The following is an 18,996-nucleotide window of genomic DNA, read 5'->3' on the forward strand; positions in this document are numbered from 1 at the left end:
TGATGTTCAGGTGAGCTCCAGGTGTTCACAGAGGAAGGGGTCGAGCTCACAGAGAAGCTCAATCATCTCTGAACTAGCAGCTTCTCCTTTCCTCCTCACTGTGTCCACAACTAAACGAGCTTTGTCTCTTTTGTTCTGCGTCTCGTCCGCTGACTCCCTCTCTGAATCACTCATCACCCTTTTCTCAAACAGTTTGTCCAGCAGACTCTTGAGAACAGGTCCTGATATCCCATCGATGAAGCTGCTCCGTACGTCCAGCAGCCTCTGGTTCGAGGCCACGTTCAGAGGACTCGGCCCACACCACCTTTTCCCTCCACTGGACCAAAGACAAACTCGTCTTTCCCACGCGCTGTGGGAGCCGTCGCTGTCTCTCAGAACCAGCTTCACGTGTTTCAGCCTGGTTTCCCAGCTCACCTGGAACGATGGAAAGTAGTCGTCGTAGTTGTCAGAGTCAAACTCAGCTTCTGTTGGTTGGACTAGAAGCGAGTGGTCTTCAGGACAAGTGGACAGAGTGTAGACCTGACCTGGGATCAGTTTACAGTGTGGGGACGTCTCTATGTACGTCTCATCTCCCACTAACTTCTTCCTGGTGCGCAGCACGTCCCGCAGAGGAACATTTCTGGGCAGCAGCAACACATTGAGGAGAGATTCAGGATCAGGGTCGGCCGGGGGGCCTGTAGAACAGCAGGACCAACGCTCGGACCGGCTCGGGTGGGGCGTCTTCGTCCTTGACGTTACCGAAAGCAGAAAAGCCTCTGATGTTTATAACCAGGTGAGTCTCTGTGGTCTGATGAGGCCCGATAAACTCCACGGCCTCATCGTTCACATGAGCCACTGACAGGAAGTGACCTCCTCCTGTGGAGCGGATCTCACAGTGTGGGAGGTGAAGCTGCCTCACACACTGCTGCACACATTTGATGTCAAACAGGGGTCCTGCAGGCTTCTTGTGATGTGGGGCCAGTAGCCTCCTGTTCCAAGGGACCAGCCTGTAAACCACGTCCCCTTCTCCCTCCATGTCAAACAGCAGGCCTGTCACGCTGCACTGGTACAGGCCTGGGCCGGAGCACTGGAAACTGTAGCTCTCATCGTCTCCTTCAGCACTGATATCAGGGGTGAACTCCTCAAAGCTGCTGTTTAACATCATGGCAGGTAAACTCTCAGCTCGTTTCAAGCTCTCAGTCTCTGCACAGGTGATCTGACTCAGCGAGGGAGCGCTGACACAGCGAGACACAGACCTGGAGATCCTGGTCTCACAAGAATCTGTGACGGAGAGCTGGAGGGGAGGATGGGGGGGCTGGGTGTTTGTGACTGAGTAGGCCACAGCTGTAACAGTCGCCTCTGTTTCCACCAGGACATCACTGACACCGTCTGAGCTGATTCCAGGCTGCACAGGCAGATGTTCAAATGTATCTTGTCCTCTACGTCCTGCCAGTGCAGACAGGAACGTCTAGGACGTCTGTGAGCCTGCGTTCTGCACATGGAGGGTGTATTTCAATGCAGACAGGGCAGCCTGGGGTATAACCTGAGCAGCTACCTAATGCATATTGTTCTCCTCCTCCGGTGGAGACAGGAGGAACTGCTGGGATAGATCCTGATGAGCACTCATAGACTCCTCCAGAAGGAGGAGAAAAAGAGTTATGACTTCTGGACTCACCCTTTATTACTATTCTTTTAGAGTAGACTAGGGACTCATAATGACGTTGCTTTGTAGGGAGGACATAGTCTGGTTCATATTCAGCTCGTCTCTTTATTTGTCCATAACTGGACAAACTCTTTCTGGAAACCCTTAGAGTTGCACGCATATCCTCATCTGGTACATATCGAGAACAAATTTCTTCTCGGTTTGAGCGGCGTTTTTTTGCACAGTCACATGTACAGATCCTGGACAGAGCCCTCCTGATGCTTCTGACTGCTCTGCTGAAACATGATGTTCCTCTTTCTGATCCTTTACGTTCCACATTTGACGCCATGTTGCTGCGTTTGTTAGAGTCACAGTCAGAGTGAGGGGCAGATGTTCGTCTGTTTTTCTGAGAAGCAGGTCACCTGTGTGACTCACCTCTGTGTTAATTTCCTGCTCATGTTTTCAGTCTCTTCACAGCTGACTTTTCTGTCTCTTCCTCTATTCAGCTGCTTTGTGTTTCTCTTCTCTCTGAAATTAAACAGAGGATCAAAAATGAAAACATCTCACTTCATTTATTCAGCAGAATAAAACTCTGTAGAGATGTGACTCCAAATAATAACCCAGTCAGTTTATAATGTTCAGTCTGTGTTGAACTGTTCCAGACAGGTGCTGGTTGAGCTTTAACTGTAGGTGAGCTGTACCTAATAAACTGGAAACTGAGCGTTTGTTGCTGTAAATGAGATGAGAGTGAAAGAGCGACCTACAGATCTAACTTCTACTGAGCTCTTCACTGCTCCTCTTTTCTCCTGTCCACCTTTAACAAACTCCAAACATCAGAAACATCATGTTGATGATTTAAACACAAACCTCACTCTGTCCTGCTGTGCTGAGACGACCTGACCTCCTCAGACAGGTGAACGTCCTGTTCTCTCCATCTCTGACCAACGACCAACTCTTCAGTTTGGTGTCAGACTTACGGCTGAGCTGCTCATCATCAGTCCGAGCTTCAGACTCTGTGTTTCTTCCTCTTCCTGTTTTGTTCACAGCGTTCACAACAACACACTTTATGGACAAAAATATATATAATATATATAAAATACAATATGACCTGTCTGTATAATAAGAACTAATTATGTATAGTTGTTGTATTTTTCTGTGTAGTATTTTTAATGTTCCATCATGTTGTTGTTATATCCTCATGACAACCTGTAGTTTTGCTGTGATAAGATAAGATAAGATAAGATAAGACTTTATTTATCCCACTTGTGGGAAATTTACATGTTACAGCAGCAGGACACAAGAGTGACAAAAATAGAAAAATAAAAAATATAAGAAAGGCACAGAAGTAAAAAAGTTAAAGTGCAGATATTTGTACCATCTCAGTAAAAGTGTGTAACTTGTAAATGTCCATGTTTCTTCTTGTTAGTGCGCCACCTACTGTCATTAACTAACACTACAGCAGTGGATGAGATCAAGAAAAGAAAGAAAAGCTCAAACAGAATAAAAACCAAAACTAATCATAAAAACAACAGAATCAGAGAGAAGTACTGTACAGAAATAAAAGGATATTTTCTGTTTGTTTTTTATAATTAGTTTTCACCTGTTTGTCACCTTTAATATTCCACATATATCATATTTGATGTGATCCTTCTGAATAAAGAATAACTGCTTCATGTTCAGCTAAATGTTTTATACATTTACTTCTGTATAAAAGATTCAAATGGCAAATGTTTCATGGTGTTGTTCTTATTGCATGGAAAATAAACTGTGATTGTCCTGAAGTTTTAATAAAGTTTGACAAAAAAAAAAAAAACAGCGCGTAATCCGATCAGAGTTTGTAAATAAACCAAGAAATGACTAAATAAATAAGTAATGTGTGTATGAAGTGTGCATGTTTTCCTTAAAGCTTTCATTTCCAACTTTATAAAAACTTTGATTTTTAATGTTGGAGCTCTGTGATCCGGAAGAGCTTCAACAGTTTAACAGAGCAACCGTCAGTTGACGGTGTAAATACAGGAACCACCGTCCATTCATCCACCGTGACACCCTGACGCAGTGACCGTGGAGCTGTGACCATGTTTATTAGAATAAAGGTCCAAAGGTGAAGTCTGAGCTGCGGGTGGAGACTCCACCGAGCAGGAAGACACATGGAAGTATTTCTGAGTTCCTGACAACAATGACTCCTCTTCAGTAATCACGGCAGAGGAAGTTTCTCAGTTGTTATGTAGAAGAAGTACAATAAAAACAAAAGCTTCTTTCTTAACCTTTTCCAGCTGGTGATGATGCACGGCTCCTACTTCCTGGTAAGACTGGAAAAAGAGGAAACTTCTTATCTCTTCTTTGAACTTTATTGACACAGAGATTCAGCTGTTGGACACAAACTCTTCTGGGTGAAACTGGTTTGACATGACCTGCTTTCTTTTGCAGAGTTAACGAGCAGGTAGAAAATGCTGACGGCACAAAGAGGACGGGGGAGGAAAAAGACTGAGGAGTCAACAAACTTAGGTCCGGATGGAAGTGGAACATTTTATTGTGCTGGAAGGTCAGAAACAGCCTCCTGCATGTATGTACTCCCCCGGCCTCCTGTGTACAGATCTGATTTTTTTCCTGTCTTCCTCCACACCGGCAACAGAAGATATATGAGGGAGCCACACAGAGAGTCACTTCACAGTATATTCACCCAGTCTGATCGCTTTGTAAAGTTTCACTTCGCCCAAACTGGTCCCTCTCCTCCTGCAGATCCAGACTCCGCCGCACTGTCGTCTCTGATACGACAACTTCAACAATCATGTGATGAACTTCAAGTTTCTCCCTCGTTCAGGTACATGTCAAACTTTGCCACCCGCTCTAAGTCCATCATCACTTCTGCTGCTGGATTTTTACCCACAAACATTTTCACATGGAAGCAGAGCAGTGGCCATGATGAGCACACGGAGCCGCCTGAAACCTCCCAGTCAGCCCGTTCTCACTGTCCACAACTCCCAGAATGCTTTAGGAGCAGGAGAGACTCCAGGTCTGTGTCTCGCTGTGTCAGCGCTCCCTCGCTGAGTCAGATCACCTGTGCAGAGACTGAGAGCTTGAAACGAGCTGAGAGTTTACCTGCCATGATGTTAAACAGCAGCTTTGAGGAGTTCACCCCTGATATCAGTGCTGAAGGAGACGATGAGAGCTACAGTTTCCAGTGCTCCGGCCCAGGCCTGTACCAGTGCAGCGTGACAGGCCTGCTGTTTGACATGGAGGGAGAAGGGGACGTGGTTTACAGGCTGGTCCCTTGGAACAGGAGGCTACTGGCCCCACATCACAAGAAGCCTGCAGGACCCCTGTTTGACATCAAATGTGTGCAGCAGTGTGTGAGGCAGCTTCACCTCCCACACTGTGAGATCCGCTCCACAGGAGGAGGTCACTTCCTGTCAGTGGCTCATGTGAACGATGAGGCCGTGGAGTTTATCAGGCCTCATCAGACCACAGAGACTCACCTGGTTATAAACATCAGAGGCTTTTCTGCTTTCGGTAACGTCAAGGACGAAGACGCCCCACCCGAGCCGGTCCGAGCGTTGGTCCTGCTGTTCTACAGGCCCCCGGCCGACCCTGATCCTGAATCTCTCCTCAATGTGTTGCTGCTGCCCAGAAATGTTCCTCTGCGGGACGTGCTGCGCACCAGGAAGAAGTTAGTGGGAGATGAGACGTACATAGAGACGTCCCCACACTGTAAACTGATCCCAGGTCAGGTCTACACTCTGTCCACTTGTCCTGAAGACCACTCGCTTCTAGTCCAACCAACAGAAGCTGAGTTTGACTCTGACAACTACGACGACTACTTTCCATCGTTCCAGGTGAGCTGGGAAACCAGGCTGAAACACGTGAAGCTGGTTCTGAGAGACAGCGACGGCTCCCACAGCGCGTGGGAAAGACGAGTTTGTCTTTGGTCCAGTGGAGGGAAAAGGTGGTGTGGGCCGAGTCCTCTGAACGTGGCCTCGAACCAGAGGCTGCTGGACGTACGGAGCAGCTTCATCGATGGGATATCAGGACCTGTTCTCAAGAGTCTGCTGGACAAACTGTTTGAGAAAAGGGTGATGAGTGATTCAGAGAGGGAGTCAGCGGACGAGACGCAGAACAAAAGAGACAAAGCTCGTTTAGTTGTGGACACAGTGAGGAGGAAAGGAGAAGCTGCTAGTTCAGAGATGATTGAGCTTCTCTGTGAGCTCGACCCCTTCCTCTGTGAACACCTGGAGCTCACCTGAACATCAACCTTCATCTCTGGAATCTGCTCAGTTCATATATATCCACATGAAGTACATGTTTCTTTGTAGCTGACAGTTTACAGATTCTTCTCCTTCTCCTTCATAATAAGAACATTTACATCAAATGTCCAGTAGGTGGCGATATTTTATCAGGAGTCTGTTTGGTTGAGTGTTGTGTTGAACCTGAACCTGAATCTACATTTGGTCAAAATACACAGAAAAGAAGAGGAATGAAACATCAACAAAGACCTGTGTGATTCTGGACAGAGAGTCCCACACATTTAGTTTGTTTTATAGGCGACAAAATGTTTCAGTCTACATTTATATGTCAACAGTTTTTAGTCAGTAATGTTGATTTTCTGATTGTTTGAGTGACATCAACATGTTGTTCTCAGGGAGAATAATGAAAATAAGTCATTTTTCATTTATATATTCTAAAAGAAAAACCTCATGCTCCAAAAATAAAGTATCTTCTCGTGTTTTTATCATTTTAAACTCATCAGTTTGATCTTAAACTGTCACACAGGTAAACAGCCTCCACCTGCAGCTGTGTGTGAGCTTTGTGTGTGTGCAGCTGAAGCTCTGAGAAGTGTGTGTGTTGGAGGAAGATTTCAGTCAGTGTGTGTGACAGGATGTGTGTGCTGGATTCAGCAGAGACCACAGAGACTGGCTCAAGTCCACAACTTGGTTTATTGGTGAAGATCATCTTTGTGTTGTTTACAGAGATTAACATGAGACAGACAAAGTAAAGACACGTTTCTGGGTAAACATTGATTATTAAGAATATTACTGTGAATCAACCAGGTACAGAAACATCGTTTCAGGCTCCACCCTGTTTACATCAGAATACAACGACTGTGATCATGTCCTCTGGTTATTGGAGGCATTTCACGCACTGTCTGCATTAAGGTTTCCACTTGTTTTGGATCAGTGAGAACAGGTGAGTTCTCAAACAGAACACACCTGTTGTTGCACTTCTCTATTATTCTCTTCAGATCAGGTTGGCAGGAATCTAGAAAATCCTCTAAAGTCATTTCTGCTCGCTGCAGCTCTTCACCACAGGTGAACAGGATGATTGTTTGTTTGTGAACTCCTTCACCAACAGCTTTCTCTAACTTTTTCATGATGTCTCTCTCACCATCTGTAAACCTGCCAACCTGCATCACCAGTAAGTAAACACAAGGCTCTGACTGACACAGATCTTTGCACCTTTTTACATGTTCACGTCTGACTTCATCACTGATCTCATCATCAAAGATATCTGGAGTATCAATCACTCGTACAGCTTTACCACATATCTCACTTCCTACTGCTTTACACTCTGTGGTAACTGGATTAGAACTGGGTCTTGATGTGAAGTGTTTGTCTCTGAGGATTGTGTTTCCAGTTGCACTCTTCCCAGTCCCGGTCATTCCCAGCAGAACAAGGTTCACTCTTTCTTCCTCAGTTTTAAATACTTTGCTAGGTCTGCCATCTGAAGTAAAAGAGTCACAGTTAGTCTTTTTAATATATTTACACATTTTCCTCAGCTGGTAAAACATCAGAGAGAGACTGTGTTTACCTGTCGTCTCCGTTTGTGACTCAGACTGTTCAGATTCAGACTGTTGATCAGGCTGTTGATCAGGCTGTTGATCAGACTGTTGATCAGACTGTTGATCAGACTGTTGATCAGGCTGTTGATCAGACTGTTGATCAGACTGTTGCTCAGGCTGTTGATCAGACTGTTGATCAGACTGTTGCTGAGGACTGTCTAATTTCCTACAATATGGAAGAAGAAACAACATTAGCTGAGGAGGAAAATGTTTTTGTTGAACACATTAAGTTACCTGCATATTTCTAACAATAGTTTTGAAGTGAATGTACAGTAAGATCCACTTTCTTGCCTTTATCAGTTTGAGATTGTTTAGTTGACCTGTCTTGGGTGAGGTTTGATTTGGTGCTGAAGTGAAGTGGTGGTGATTTAATTTAACAGGAAATCTGATGGTTTTTCCTCAAGAAAATGTAGGAATCTGTCATTGTTCCATTCTTATGATTCTACACAATAGACTATGTCTACACAGTGCTTTCCTGAAGATAATAAAAGGTGAGAAATGATCAGCACGTTGACACCATTTTAACTTCATAAAGCAGGAAAACATTTATAGACAGCAAAGCTCACAGTTGAGATGCTTACTCAGTCTCCTCTGTCTCTGTCTGACTGGCCTGGGGTCTGTCGTTCTCTGTCTCTCTGTCTGCCTTGTTCTCTTCATCATTCCTGTATAGAAAACCACTAATTAATTCACTGTCACTGACGACATATTTCTCTAGTTTGTGCACATGGTATACGTTGTTTTAGCATTAGCATAACTCAAGTGTTGCCAGATGGAGAATGTCAAAGTCGTCTACTGTACCAGAGGTGTAAATTATTGTCAGCAAGTCATAACCAAGAGAATAAAAGTGTCATTTTAGAAAACACATATTTATTTAGACGTTTTGACATCACCACCAAATCTAGATAAAGACAGAAGCACCTAGACTTCCTTCCTGTAAGGTTTTACAGTGCTGCAACAACCTCATACTTTCTAACAAATTCTCAAAACATTTAAAATCCTCATCAGATTTTTGGATTCAGTTCAGTTCACCACTGAAAACAGAACGTCTCCATCTCTGTCTACACAGCTTTACCTCTTGTTGTTTGGCTTCAGATTTGTGTCTTCAGTCAGTTTCCTCACTTCACTGCAGACCTCCTCCATGGTGTGGAACTTGCACAGGGAGCTTGAATGATCTTTGCCTGCATGGCTGAGTGGCAGCACCACTCTGATCTTTTCTTTATGTATTCCTGTCGACTTGTGTAGATCATCTATTTGCTGCCAAACTGTGTCTGTTGAAAACCCGTCCTCTAACAGCAACAAACACACGTCAGGTTGTTGATTTAACTTTTTAATGTTCTCGTGTGCTGTTTTATCATTGAGAAGACATGTGACTTCACATGTATCATTTCCATATTTCTCATGTTTATCCTCAGTTTCTTTTGGCTGTAGATCAGATTCATCTCTCTCTAAGATCCTGGCTGTCAGGTCTCTCCTTGATGAATCTCCACCTCCCAGGATCATAACTGAAATCTTCTTCTCTGTGAAAACAAACAAACAGAGTTTCTACCTGATACAGTTCAAATCCTCCTGTGGTTCACTTTTCCATTTAGTTGATTCTGGATCAAAAGTCTCCACTTACTGTCAGACATGGTCGTCAGCTCCACGGCACCGAGACTCAGACGAGCTGTGAGGAATCTGAGAATGAGCTGCTCTCTGTCTCTTTGTATGGAGCTGTTATGTAACTGTAATGAGGCGTGTCACCTGTATCAGTCATAAAAATGTCTTGAACAGCAGCTTTCAGCTTCACTGTGAGCTGTGCAGAGACAAAGATTCAGAGAGAAGATGGCTTCACTTCCTGCAGGTAAGACCTGTACTGACTCTATATACTGTGGAACATGTATTCCTTCATTAAACCAGTGATTCACTGTTTCAGACAGATTAAACAGAATACATTCATGTTATTACAGAACCTGATCTGAGAATAGTGATGATTGGAAAAACTGGTGTGGGGAAGAGTGCTGTTGGAAACACCATCCTGGGAGAACGTCTGTTCATGTCTCGTCCGTGTTCAGACTCAGTGACTAAGACCTGCGAACAACAACATGTACACCTAGGTAACAGAAAGGTGACTGTGGTGGACACACCAGGAATCCTGGACACCAAGGTCTCTGCAGAGTTCATCAGAGAAGAAATAGTGAAGTGTGTGAAAGTCTCTTGTCCTGGTCCTCATGTGTTCCTGCTGGTCATCACAGTCGGTCGATTCACTCCAGAAGAGAAGAACTCAGTGGAGGCTCTGCAGCAGCTGTTTGGTCCAAAGGCAAACCAGTACATGATGGTGCTGTTTACACGTGGTGGTGATCTTGGAGACATGACCATACAAGAGTACGTACAGGAGGGTAAGGAAGACCTTCGACAAGTCATCCAACAATGTGGAGGCAGGTTCCACGTCTTTGACAACAACAGCAAAGACAGAAAACAAGTAGAGGAGCTGATCAGGAAGACTGATAACATGGTGGAAGGTAACGATGGATCATACTACACTGATGAAATGTATGAAGAAGTTCAAGCGGCTGGCAAGAATAACAACAATTACAGCTTCTTTGATGCACTGTTCCAACGTATCAGGCTTTTTCTACAAATTCTTAGAAGAAGTTAAATAACTTTGATATTTTTTAAAAAGCCTTTACACACACACACACACACATTTATTCTATCTGTAAGGGACTGTGAACAACATTAAACATAAATGTTACCATATACTGTACCAGAATTAGATTAAATCAAAATCTCCTGAATGTTTTGTTTTGCTTTAGGTTCTGTCAGTAAAAATGATTTAAAAAAATATAAGTTGTTGATTGTAAGACTGCCTCTTAGAGTGACAGTAGATATAAGACAGACTGTGTTACTGATAAAGTATTTCCTGTCTCTGCTGTATTTAGACCTGTGCTTTCATTTCATGATCTGTATAATCATGGTGGTTTGTCAGAACTTCTTTTATTCTGAAAAGTGAACATAAAATTAAATTAAAACTGAAAAGAAATCTGCATGTTTTATTTGGCATTTACAGCAATTATTATTAATTAGTGCTGAATATTTACTTACTGTAATTCTGTCCTGGTTGCAGAGGGTCTGGTCATGTATTCATAAGTTTGGAGTCAACTTTCATATCAGCTCTCTTCACCATCTGATAAGAGCAAGAAATGCTGAAGTATAAACTGTATGTGTTATTTCTGGCACAGTGAGAGCAGACAGCATTTTATTCTCCAGAAGCTGAAGCAGGACACTTTGAATATCAGTTACATTTTCATTGACAACAACAACATTAAACATCCTCACAAGACTGTGGTTAATGCTCTTAACTGCTTCTGCATTTCTCACTTTGTGCAGATACTATCAGGTTTTCCTGCTTTCTCACAGTGTGAGAGTGTTGCAGCAAAAACCACTTCCCTCCAACGATAATGCAAACGCTGCAGAGTTAAAAACATTCACAGAGGCATGTAAAGATGTAACAGAGAAGACAACAGACATTAACACAGCTTTCGGCTTTGTCCATGATTTTGGTACACTGTGGAAACAAAGACAATTTTTAACACTAACAGACAGGCTGATTGTAAATCCTAAACTCATGGCTGGATTATTGAAGGCTGTTCTGTTGCCCAAGCAGACTGTTATATAGAAGTATAATGTTAAGACTAACCACACAGATCTTGTTTCACTCCCAAGCAGATGCAGCAGCCAGACACCACAACTCTAACACCTACAGCTCATTACAGCAACTGCAGAGCAGAGTGAGACAGCATAATAAAGAGTTTGATATGGGCCAAAAGTCCACATACATGAGGGACATTAATGTGACAGTAAATTTGTTTCCAAAGCTGTAAACCAACACTGACTGAATGATACAGTTCATGGTTCCTTACAAATTAAAGTACTTTAACAAAATACATGTCTCTACAAGTTTGCATGTGTGTCAAAGCTTTTCAATACATTACATATTTTTATTTTCACATATGGGAACAGAAGCTGTCCTGTTTTGACTGAACACTGACGATGTGTTGAAGCCACTGATTAAAGTTGGTTCATGAAAATGTCTGATATCTTCAAACAGTTCCAGAAGATTAGTGTAGTAGAAGTCTTCTACTTCTTGCTGCCTAAACTTCTTCATACATTTCATCCATGTAGTATGTTGCCCCATTTGCTGCCACCATGTTATCAATCTTCTTGATCAGCTCCACCACCTGACCTATACAGTATATAGAGTCAGTACAGGTCTTACCTGCAGGAAGTGAAGCCATCTTCTCTCTGAATCTTTGTCTCTGCACAGCTCACAGTGAAGCTGAAAGCTGCTGTTTAAGACATTTATAATGACTGATACAGGTGACACAGGTGATACAGGTGACACGCCTCATTACAGTTACATAACAGCTCCATACAAAGAGACCGAGAGCAGCTCATTCTCAGATTCCTCACAGCTCGTCTGAGTCTCGGTGCCGTGGAGCTGACGACCATGTCTGACAGTAAGTGGAGACTTTTGATCCAGAATCAACTAAATGGAAAAGTGAACCACAGGAGGATTTGAACTGTATCAGGTAGAAACTCTGTTTGTTTGTTTTCACAGAGAAGAAGATTTCAGTTATGATCCTGGGAGGTGGAGATTCATCAAGGAGAGACCTGACAGCCAGGATCTTAGAGAGAGATGGATCTGATCTACAGCCAAAAGAAACTGAGGATAAACATGAGAAATATGGAAATGATACATGTGAGGTCACATGTTCTCTCAGCAGTTACAATAATATAGTTAATCAACAACAATCGTTATTCTCCCTGAGAACAACATGTTGATGTCACTCAAACAGTCATAAAATCATAGCCCCCCCATGTGGGGCGCGTACCACATGGCCCTAAGTGCTCTGAGCAGCTGGTCCCCGGATCGACTCCCGGTCTGGCCAGATCTTTACTGCGTGTCATTCCCCCACTCTCTCTTCCTGTTTCCTGTCTCCTCTCGACTGTCCTGTCAATAAAGGCAAAAAAGCCCCAAAAAATAACTTAAAAAAAAAAAAAAATCAACATCACTGACCAAAAACTGCTAACATATAAATGTAGACTGAACATGGACAAAAGACTTTGTTGCCTGTGAAACAAAACTAAATGTGTTGGACTCTCCCTCCAGAATCACACAGGTCTTTGTTGACATATGGGACAGTTTTGTATAATAACTCAACATCATCAGCCTCAATCAAACAGTGACCTGTTATATGACTCGTAAAATGTCGCCATCTACTGGACATTTGATGTAAATGTTCTTTATGTTCCTAACGTGTTTTATCATGAAGGAGAAGGAGCCTCCATGTTCTCTGCTGCACTGGTTTTTAATGTCTTTCATTGCAGAATGATTTATATCAAAGTAAACTACCAGTAGAAAGTAGGATAAACTGAAATATTAGAGAACCGAAGTGGATGTACTTAATCTCCACTGAACTGATGTTAAAGATGCCAAACATGATTTGCATCAGTGCAAAGAAAACAGAAACATCAGAGGAGTTCGAACTTGTAGCTCACTGTTGACTGATCCTACATTTTTTCACTCCCTCAGTGCGTGAGTCAGAGTGGGTGTGATTCACTAGTAAAAGTGAGAGTGGAAAGGAAGCTCACTCTCCAGTTTCAGTTTCACTTTTACAGGACGTACAGAGAAGAAGACAGGTTGTCCAGAGCTAACTGGGTAAGTCTGAAATAAAGAACACCTACATCTGTCTCTTCTAATCATTGAGAAATCTCTGAGAGTTTACGTTCTCTCCTTGAATTTCCAGCTTTCAGGCATCAGACGAGTCAGACAGCAGCAGAGAGAAAAGGTGAAGGAGCAGCTTTTAAACACATTTTAACAGAGATACACTGAAAACAAAGTGAAGATGAAACGCAGATTGAAGGAGAAGCACCAGTGCTCCTCTACTGAGGAGGAAGGAGAAGCTTCAGGGATATCAGGAGACGCACCTGAGGAGAAGAAAACTCTGCTTGAAGACACTGAAGCACAGGAATCCGTGCTTGGTTATGCTTACTCTTCTGTTCCTGTCTCCACCTCTGAAGAACCAGTGCTCGTCTCTCGGTCTCTAGATGTAGTAACTGGTGCCTCCAGAATCATTGGCCTCTATGACAAAGAACTTTCTGATTTACTGGACTTTTCTGCCATGTTTTCGCCGCCCGTGAGAAAAGAGCCAGGAAAACAAGGTCGCTGCTCCAGTTATTCTGTTTCAGACCTACCTGACTGCTCTCAGTCCATCATCCCTCCTGTTGCCGGTCCTTCATATAAAGAGGGAGAAGTATCAGGAGACACACCGGAGGGAACAGACACAGACAGTTCAGTTGACACAGGTTCAGGAAGTCCAACTTTCCGTGCACTTAAACTCTCGTCCTCGGGGGGAACAGAGTCTGATGAGAGTCTTTTGTCTGACCACGACTTTGCCCACAGCCCGTTAAACACTCAAACAGAACCGGAGAACAACTTCACCTTGCGTCCACCTGATTCTGCTTCATGGGATCCTGTAGTGTATTATAATCTTGTAGCTCAGTCACGAGACCCTGTGTTTCGTAGAAGATGGTTTTCTGGTAGTGATTTCGCTCACGGCCCTTCTACTTCTATTCCTCTCTCCACTCCTGAAGAACTGCTTAAATATGACGACGAACATCCTTGGCAATCAACTGACACTAACATGTCCAAATCCTTGATGTATTTGGACATGTTAGGCGACAGTACTTTCACAGTACTCCCCTTTGAGTCCAACGTCAGTTCTTTTGCTGGTCCTTCATATGAAGGGACAAGTGGTGCAGGAGTCCTTGACAAAGAAGATTGTGTTTTGCCGACTGTAGAAGAGCCAGAGGTCGACCATAAGCACTCCTCAGCTACAAACACCCAGCCCCCCATCCTCCCCTCCAGCTCTCCGTCACAGATTCTTGTGAGACCAGGATCTCCAGGTCTGTGTCTCGCTGTGTCAGCGCTCCCTCGCTGAGTCAGATCACCTGTGCAGAGACTGAGAGCTTGAAACGAGCTGAGAGTTTACCTGCCATGATGTTAAACAGCAGCTTTGAGGAGTTCACCCCTGATATCAGTGCTGAAGGAGACGATGAGAGCTACAGTTTCCAGTGCTCCGGCCCAGGCCTGTACCAGTGCAGCGTGACAGGCCTGCTGTTTGACATGGAGGGAGAAGGGGACGTGGTTTACAGGCTGGTCCCTTGGAACAGGAGGCTACTGGCCCCACATCACAAGAAGCCTGCAGGACCCCTGTTTGACATCAAATGTGTGCAGCAGTGTGTGAGGCAGCTTCACCTCCCACACTGTGAGATCCGCTCCACAGGAGGAGGTCACTTCCTGTCAGTGGCTCATGTGAACGATGAGGCCGTGGAGTTTATCGGGCCTCATCAGACCACAGAGACTCACCTGGTTATAAACATCAGAGGCTTTTCTGCTTTCGGTAACGTCAAGGACGAAGACGCCCCACCCGAGCCGGTCCGAGCGTTGGTCCTGCTGTTCTACAGGCCCCCGGCCGACCCTGATCCTGAATCTCTCCTCAATGTGTTGCTGCTGCCCAGAAATGTTCCTCTGCGGGACGTGCTGCGCACCAGGAAGAAGTTAGTGGGAGATGAGACGTACATAGAGACGTCCCCACACTGTAAACTGATCCCAGGTCAGGTCTACACTCTGTCCACTTGTCCTGAAGACCACTCGCTTCTAGTCCAACCAACAGAAGCTGAGTTTGACTCTGACAACTACGACGACTACTTTCCATCGTTCCAGGTGAGCTGGGAAACCAGGCTGAAACACGTGAAGCTGGTTCTGAGAGACAGCGACGGCTCCCACAGCGCGTGGGAAAGACGAGTTTGTCTTTGGTCCAGTGGAGGGAAAAGGTGGTGTGGGCCGAGTCCTCTGAACGTGGCCTCGAACCAGAGGCTGCTGGACGTACGGAGCAGCTTCATTGATGGGATATCAGGACCTGTTCTCAAGAGTCTGCTGGACAAACTGTTTGAGAAAAGGGTGATGAGTGATTCAGAGAGGGAGTCAGCGGACGAGACGCAGAACAAAAGAGACAAAGCTCGTTTAGTTGTGGACACAGTGAGGAGGAAAGGAGAAGCTGCTAGTTCAGAGATGATTGAGCTTCTCTGTGAGCTCGACCCCTTCCTCTGTGAACACCTGGAGCTGATGTGAAACACAGTGAAGACACCAATCATCCTGTAACTGCCTCTGAACCTCCTCATCATAAATACACTGTACACTCAGTGTACAGCCACAGTTATAGACAGTGTAGAGCAATAATCTCATGTTATTGTGCCTTAAATGATATTATCTTGCTGCTTTTCAAACCTTTCATTTCTCAGTTGAGTGTGTCCATCCAGCAGGGGGAGACATTCACCTGTTACTGGAACAGGAATGACACTCTCGTCTTTTATTCATTGGGGAAACCTCATTGACCATTTGATCAATTAAATTTAATTGAAAAGTGTTTTTTGCTCTACGTTTATTACCTTTACAATTATTTAGTTTTTAGTATTTTGGAAAATGTCACATTAAACGTTGATTAAAAGTCCTTTTACAGGAAACAGGAAGTATACTGTTGCCATGGATACAGTCATTTCCACTGTGGGCTGCAAGTCGAGCCTCGTTTTTAGCCTGTTTTTGTTTATATTTTGGAAAATTAAGTGCACCGAATCAGCTCTTAACAATTCATTTTTTCTATCTATAATTATCTGTATTTATAACTGTCATCGAATCACTTTGATCAGGCAGGATTTGAAGCGTTCCAACACCTTGCCCAGTGCATGTATACACTGTTTTTTAAGCCTATATTTGCGCTTATTATGGAAAATAAAGTTCGCCGAATTACCTGTTAACAATTCATTTCTGCTATTTACTATTTTATGTACTGACAGATGTCACTAAATTACGTTGGTACTGAAGAAAACTTTAAAACGTGATAATTCTCAGTGAAGTTCTGGTGCATTCCAGTCCCTGTCCAGTTAGTCTGTTGTATATTATTTTGTAAGTATGAGTAACTGTCTAATAATGACGAAATATAGTTTCCAAATAGTTTTGTGAATGTAATTATTGTCATAATTGCCGTGCTTTGACTTTGAAGGGAAGGTAAAGCCACTTCCTGTTTTCTCCGCGTTAACTCCGTCCAGCTTGTCTCCGGTGGAGTGGTCGGTCCCGGCGCAGCATCCAGCCCTCAGACCGGACGGTGCGCCGCTGAAGGAAGGAGCAGACTCACTGTCTCTGTGCAGATTCATCACTTTGCTTCCAGCGTCAGGTCGAAGGGCGGGAGCTCCGGCTGCTTTCTGGACAACATCAGGTCTCTGAGTGTTTAACAAGTGGAATTTATCCGCAGGAGAGCGCAGAGGAGGTCTGGAGGATGAACCCACCGTGTGCCCGCTGTGGGAAGATCGTCTACCCGACGGAGAAAGTCAGCTGCCTGGACAAGGTGGGCACTTTTCTTTCTTATTTACATACATATATATATATATATATATATACACACACACGCATAAAAATAAATAAAGATCACTCACTATGCTGCACATAGTGTCCGATAAAAGCTTCAGAGTTCAAACTAGATCACAAGACTGGTGAAGTTGGTAGAGACGCACCTTTCACCAAACGCACTGAGGCAGGTTTTATGTTGGTGATGCTGCACTGTCATCCTGTCTCTCCCTCTATCCCAAATGCAGAAATAAACAGATAAAGGCATCAACAGTTAAACAAGCCTAAATATCCGATTATCAGCGACATAAAAACAAGAAAAAACAACTAATCCTCATTTTCCACAAAACAGCAGCCAGTAGATGATGTGTTTTAATAACAAGTAATGAAATATAATTTTCACTGAGATAATATTTCATCCTAAAATCATTAATAATGTAGTTATTCACCCAGAATAGTTGTAATCCTGTGGTTGAGACTAAAGGTTTATGGTTAATTCACTACATGTAAAACATCTTATCTGTTTTTTAAAATAAAATTTGCCTAAATGAGGCCTGTGATACCTCTGACATAATGCTAACTTTCTTTCCTCTGGTGTCAAGTTAATGTTCACTTCACTTTTAGGACTGATGCTTAAGTCGAAGAGACTATAATCCTCTGTGGTCAGATGCACCTTCCTGTATTTTAAAGCTATAAATAACCATAAAGCTGTTTTATATGATATTATAAGGCTTTTAGAGCAAGAAGCTGCTGAATAAAACTCTTATTGTGGCATCATAAAAAATACAGAAATATTCAAACAAACACACTTTTGCATAGTGTTGAAAGAGCAGAGATGGTTGTGATAATGTTTATGATGTGATAATAAGGAATATAATTGGTATGTTTCAGGTCAGAATACAAAAGTAAGTAGATTTTTCTGTTTGCGTGGTAACACCTCAGTGATAGTCTGTTGCATAATGGTGATAAATTATTAATTTATCTTCAGCAGTCTCATGCAGTCACTGTCTGTCCTGTGAGGCATCAGATGACACAACAGCATGTAGGCGCTGCACATCATATTAGCTCCCACATTTCATAATAAAAGACCAAATCTGCAGCAAATGTGATGTTTGTTGATCGTTAGAGAACAGAAACGTCTCTCTCCGGCTTCATCATTAAATATCTCTGGGAAAACAAAGGATCAAATGTACCTTCTGTCCTGTTTTGTAAAAGCTGCATGACTTGTTTGAAGAGAGACTAAGGGTATAAAAGAGCTAAAACAGTGTGAGAGGCGGTGATTTAGAGAGGAGGAGGCTGGCAGAGAAACAAAGAAGTATATGGAGAAAGTGAGAAAGAGAGTGTGAGGGCGAGAGAAAGGGAGAAAGAATCATTTTGGCATCCAAGGACCTCAGAGTTCCCTGCTGTCCCTCACAAAAGCCAGTTTAATCAGGACTTTTGCAAGACTAGGTGTCACTTAAAACCAAGCCACAAAGCTTTATTTCAAGTAAATAAAAGCAAATTACAAAGAAGTTTTAGCTGGGAGGTGCGTTATTTATTTATTTATTATAAAATGTGTGGAAGGAGAAATGTTTGATCAGAAGATGTCAAATTTTTCCCACTAATCTTCACATCATGCATAGTTTTTATGTTTTTAATTTTAAAAAAGTAAATAAATCAACAAAACCTCAACACTGTCTGATTACTTTACATGTTGTGGACAAAAAGAAGATACACATTTCTGTCCCATGGGGTTAGCAGTTGGGGCTTGGCAGCTAAACTGTTGTTTCAGTTGCTATATGTAGGTTTTGGCTATTGCTAAACAGCTAGCGTTAGCATTACCTGCTCTTAACTCAACAAGAGCTTCATCCATTGTTGTGTTTACAAGAAAAGAAGTTAGGATGTGTTCTGCAAGGCATTAAGTTTGATGTTGAACACGCCACATTTCCTCTAGACTGGTAAACAGCTGCTAATGCTAACGTTAGCCATGTAGCAAAAACGTATACATAGGAAGTCGGCCATTTTTGTTTCAGCGTGCAGCCACATTGTTGCTGAATGTTCTCATAAACTATATGCTGCAATCATTTTTTTTGTTTAAATAACTTCAGATGCATCTTCTGT

At 43.2% G+C, this 18,996-nt stretch overlaps 3 protein-coding genes across 4 annotated transcripts; 2 read left to right on the forward strand and 1 right to left on the reverse strand.

The window, feature by feature from the left end:
• The first annotated feature begins 3,607 nt into the window (after positions 1-3,607).
• On the forward strand, positions 3,608-6,327 carry LOC108888105 (uncharacterized). Its single transcript, XM_018683922.2, has 2 exons — positions 3,608-3,924; positions 4,049-6,327. The coding sequence occupies exon 2, from the start codon at positions 4,069-4,071 to the stop codon at positions 5,860-5,862; it is 1,794 nt and encodes a 597-aa protein (XP_018539438.1). The 5' UTR covers positions 3,608-3,924; positions 4,049-4,068; the 3' UTR covers positions 5,863-6,327.
• A 151-nt stretch (positions 6,328-6,478) lies between these two features.
• Positions 6,479-9,188, reverse strand: LOC108888106 (uncharacterized). 2 transcript variants are annotated; one of them, XM_051067202.1, is made up of 5 exons: positions 9,073-9,188; positions 8,527-8,971; positions 8,036-8,116; positions 7,424-7,620; positions 6,479-7,336 (listed from the first exon to the last, which is right to left on the reverse strand). In XM_051067202.1, the coding sequence occupies exons 1-5, from the start codon at positions 9,080-9,082 to the stop codon at positions 6,699-6,701; spliced, it is 1,371 nt and encodes a 456-aa protein (XP_050923159.1). In that variant the 5' UTR covers positions 9,083-9,188; the 3' UTR covers positions 6,479-6,698. The 2 variants fall into 2 exon arrangements, with proteins under 2 accessions (XP_050923159.1, XP_018539439.2); XM_018683923.2 differs by lacking the exon at positions 8,036-8,116.
• Positions 9,189-9,201: 13 nt separating this feature from the next.
• On the forward strand, positions 9,202-10,761 carry LOC108888104 (GTPase IMAP family member 9-like). The gene is made up of 2 exons (XM_018683920.2): positions 9,202-9,294; positions 9,401-10,761. The coding sequence occupies exons 1-2, from the start codon at positions 9,276-9,278 to the stop codon at positions 10,087-10,089; spliced, it is 708 nt and encodes a 235-aa protein (XP_018539436.2). The 5' UTR covers positions 9,202-9,275; the 3' UTR covers positions 10,090-10,761.
• Positions 10,762-18,996: the final 8,235 nt, after the last annotated feature.

Source organism: Lates calcarifer, unplaced genomic scaffold, assembly GCF_001640805.2.
Source record: "Lates calcarifer isolate ASB-BC8 unplaced genomic scaffold, TLL_Latcal_v3 _unitig_1299_quiver_1180, whole genome shotgun sequence".
Taxonomy (NCBI): Eukaryota; Metazoa; Chordata; class Actinopteri; family Centropomidae; genus Lates; species Lates calcarifer.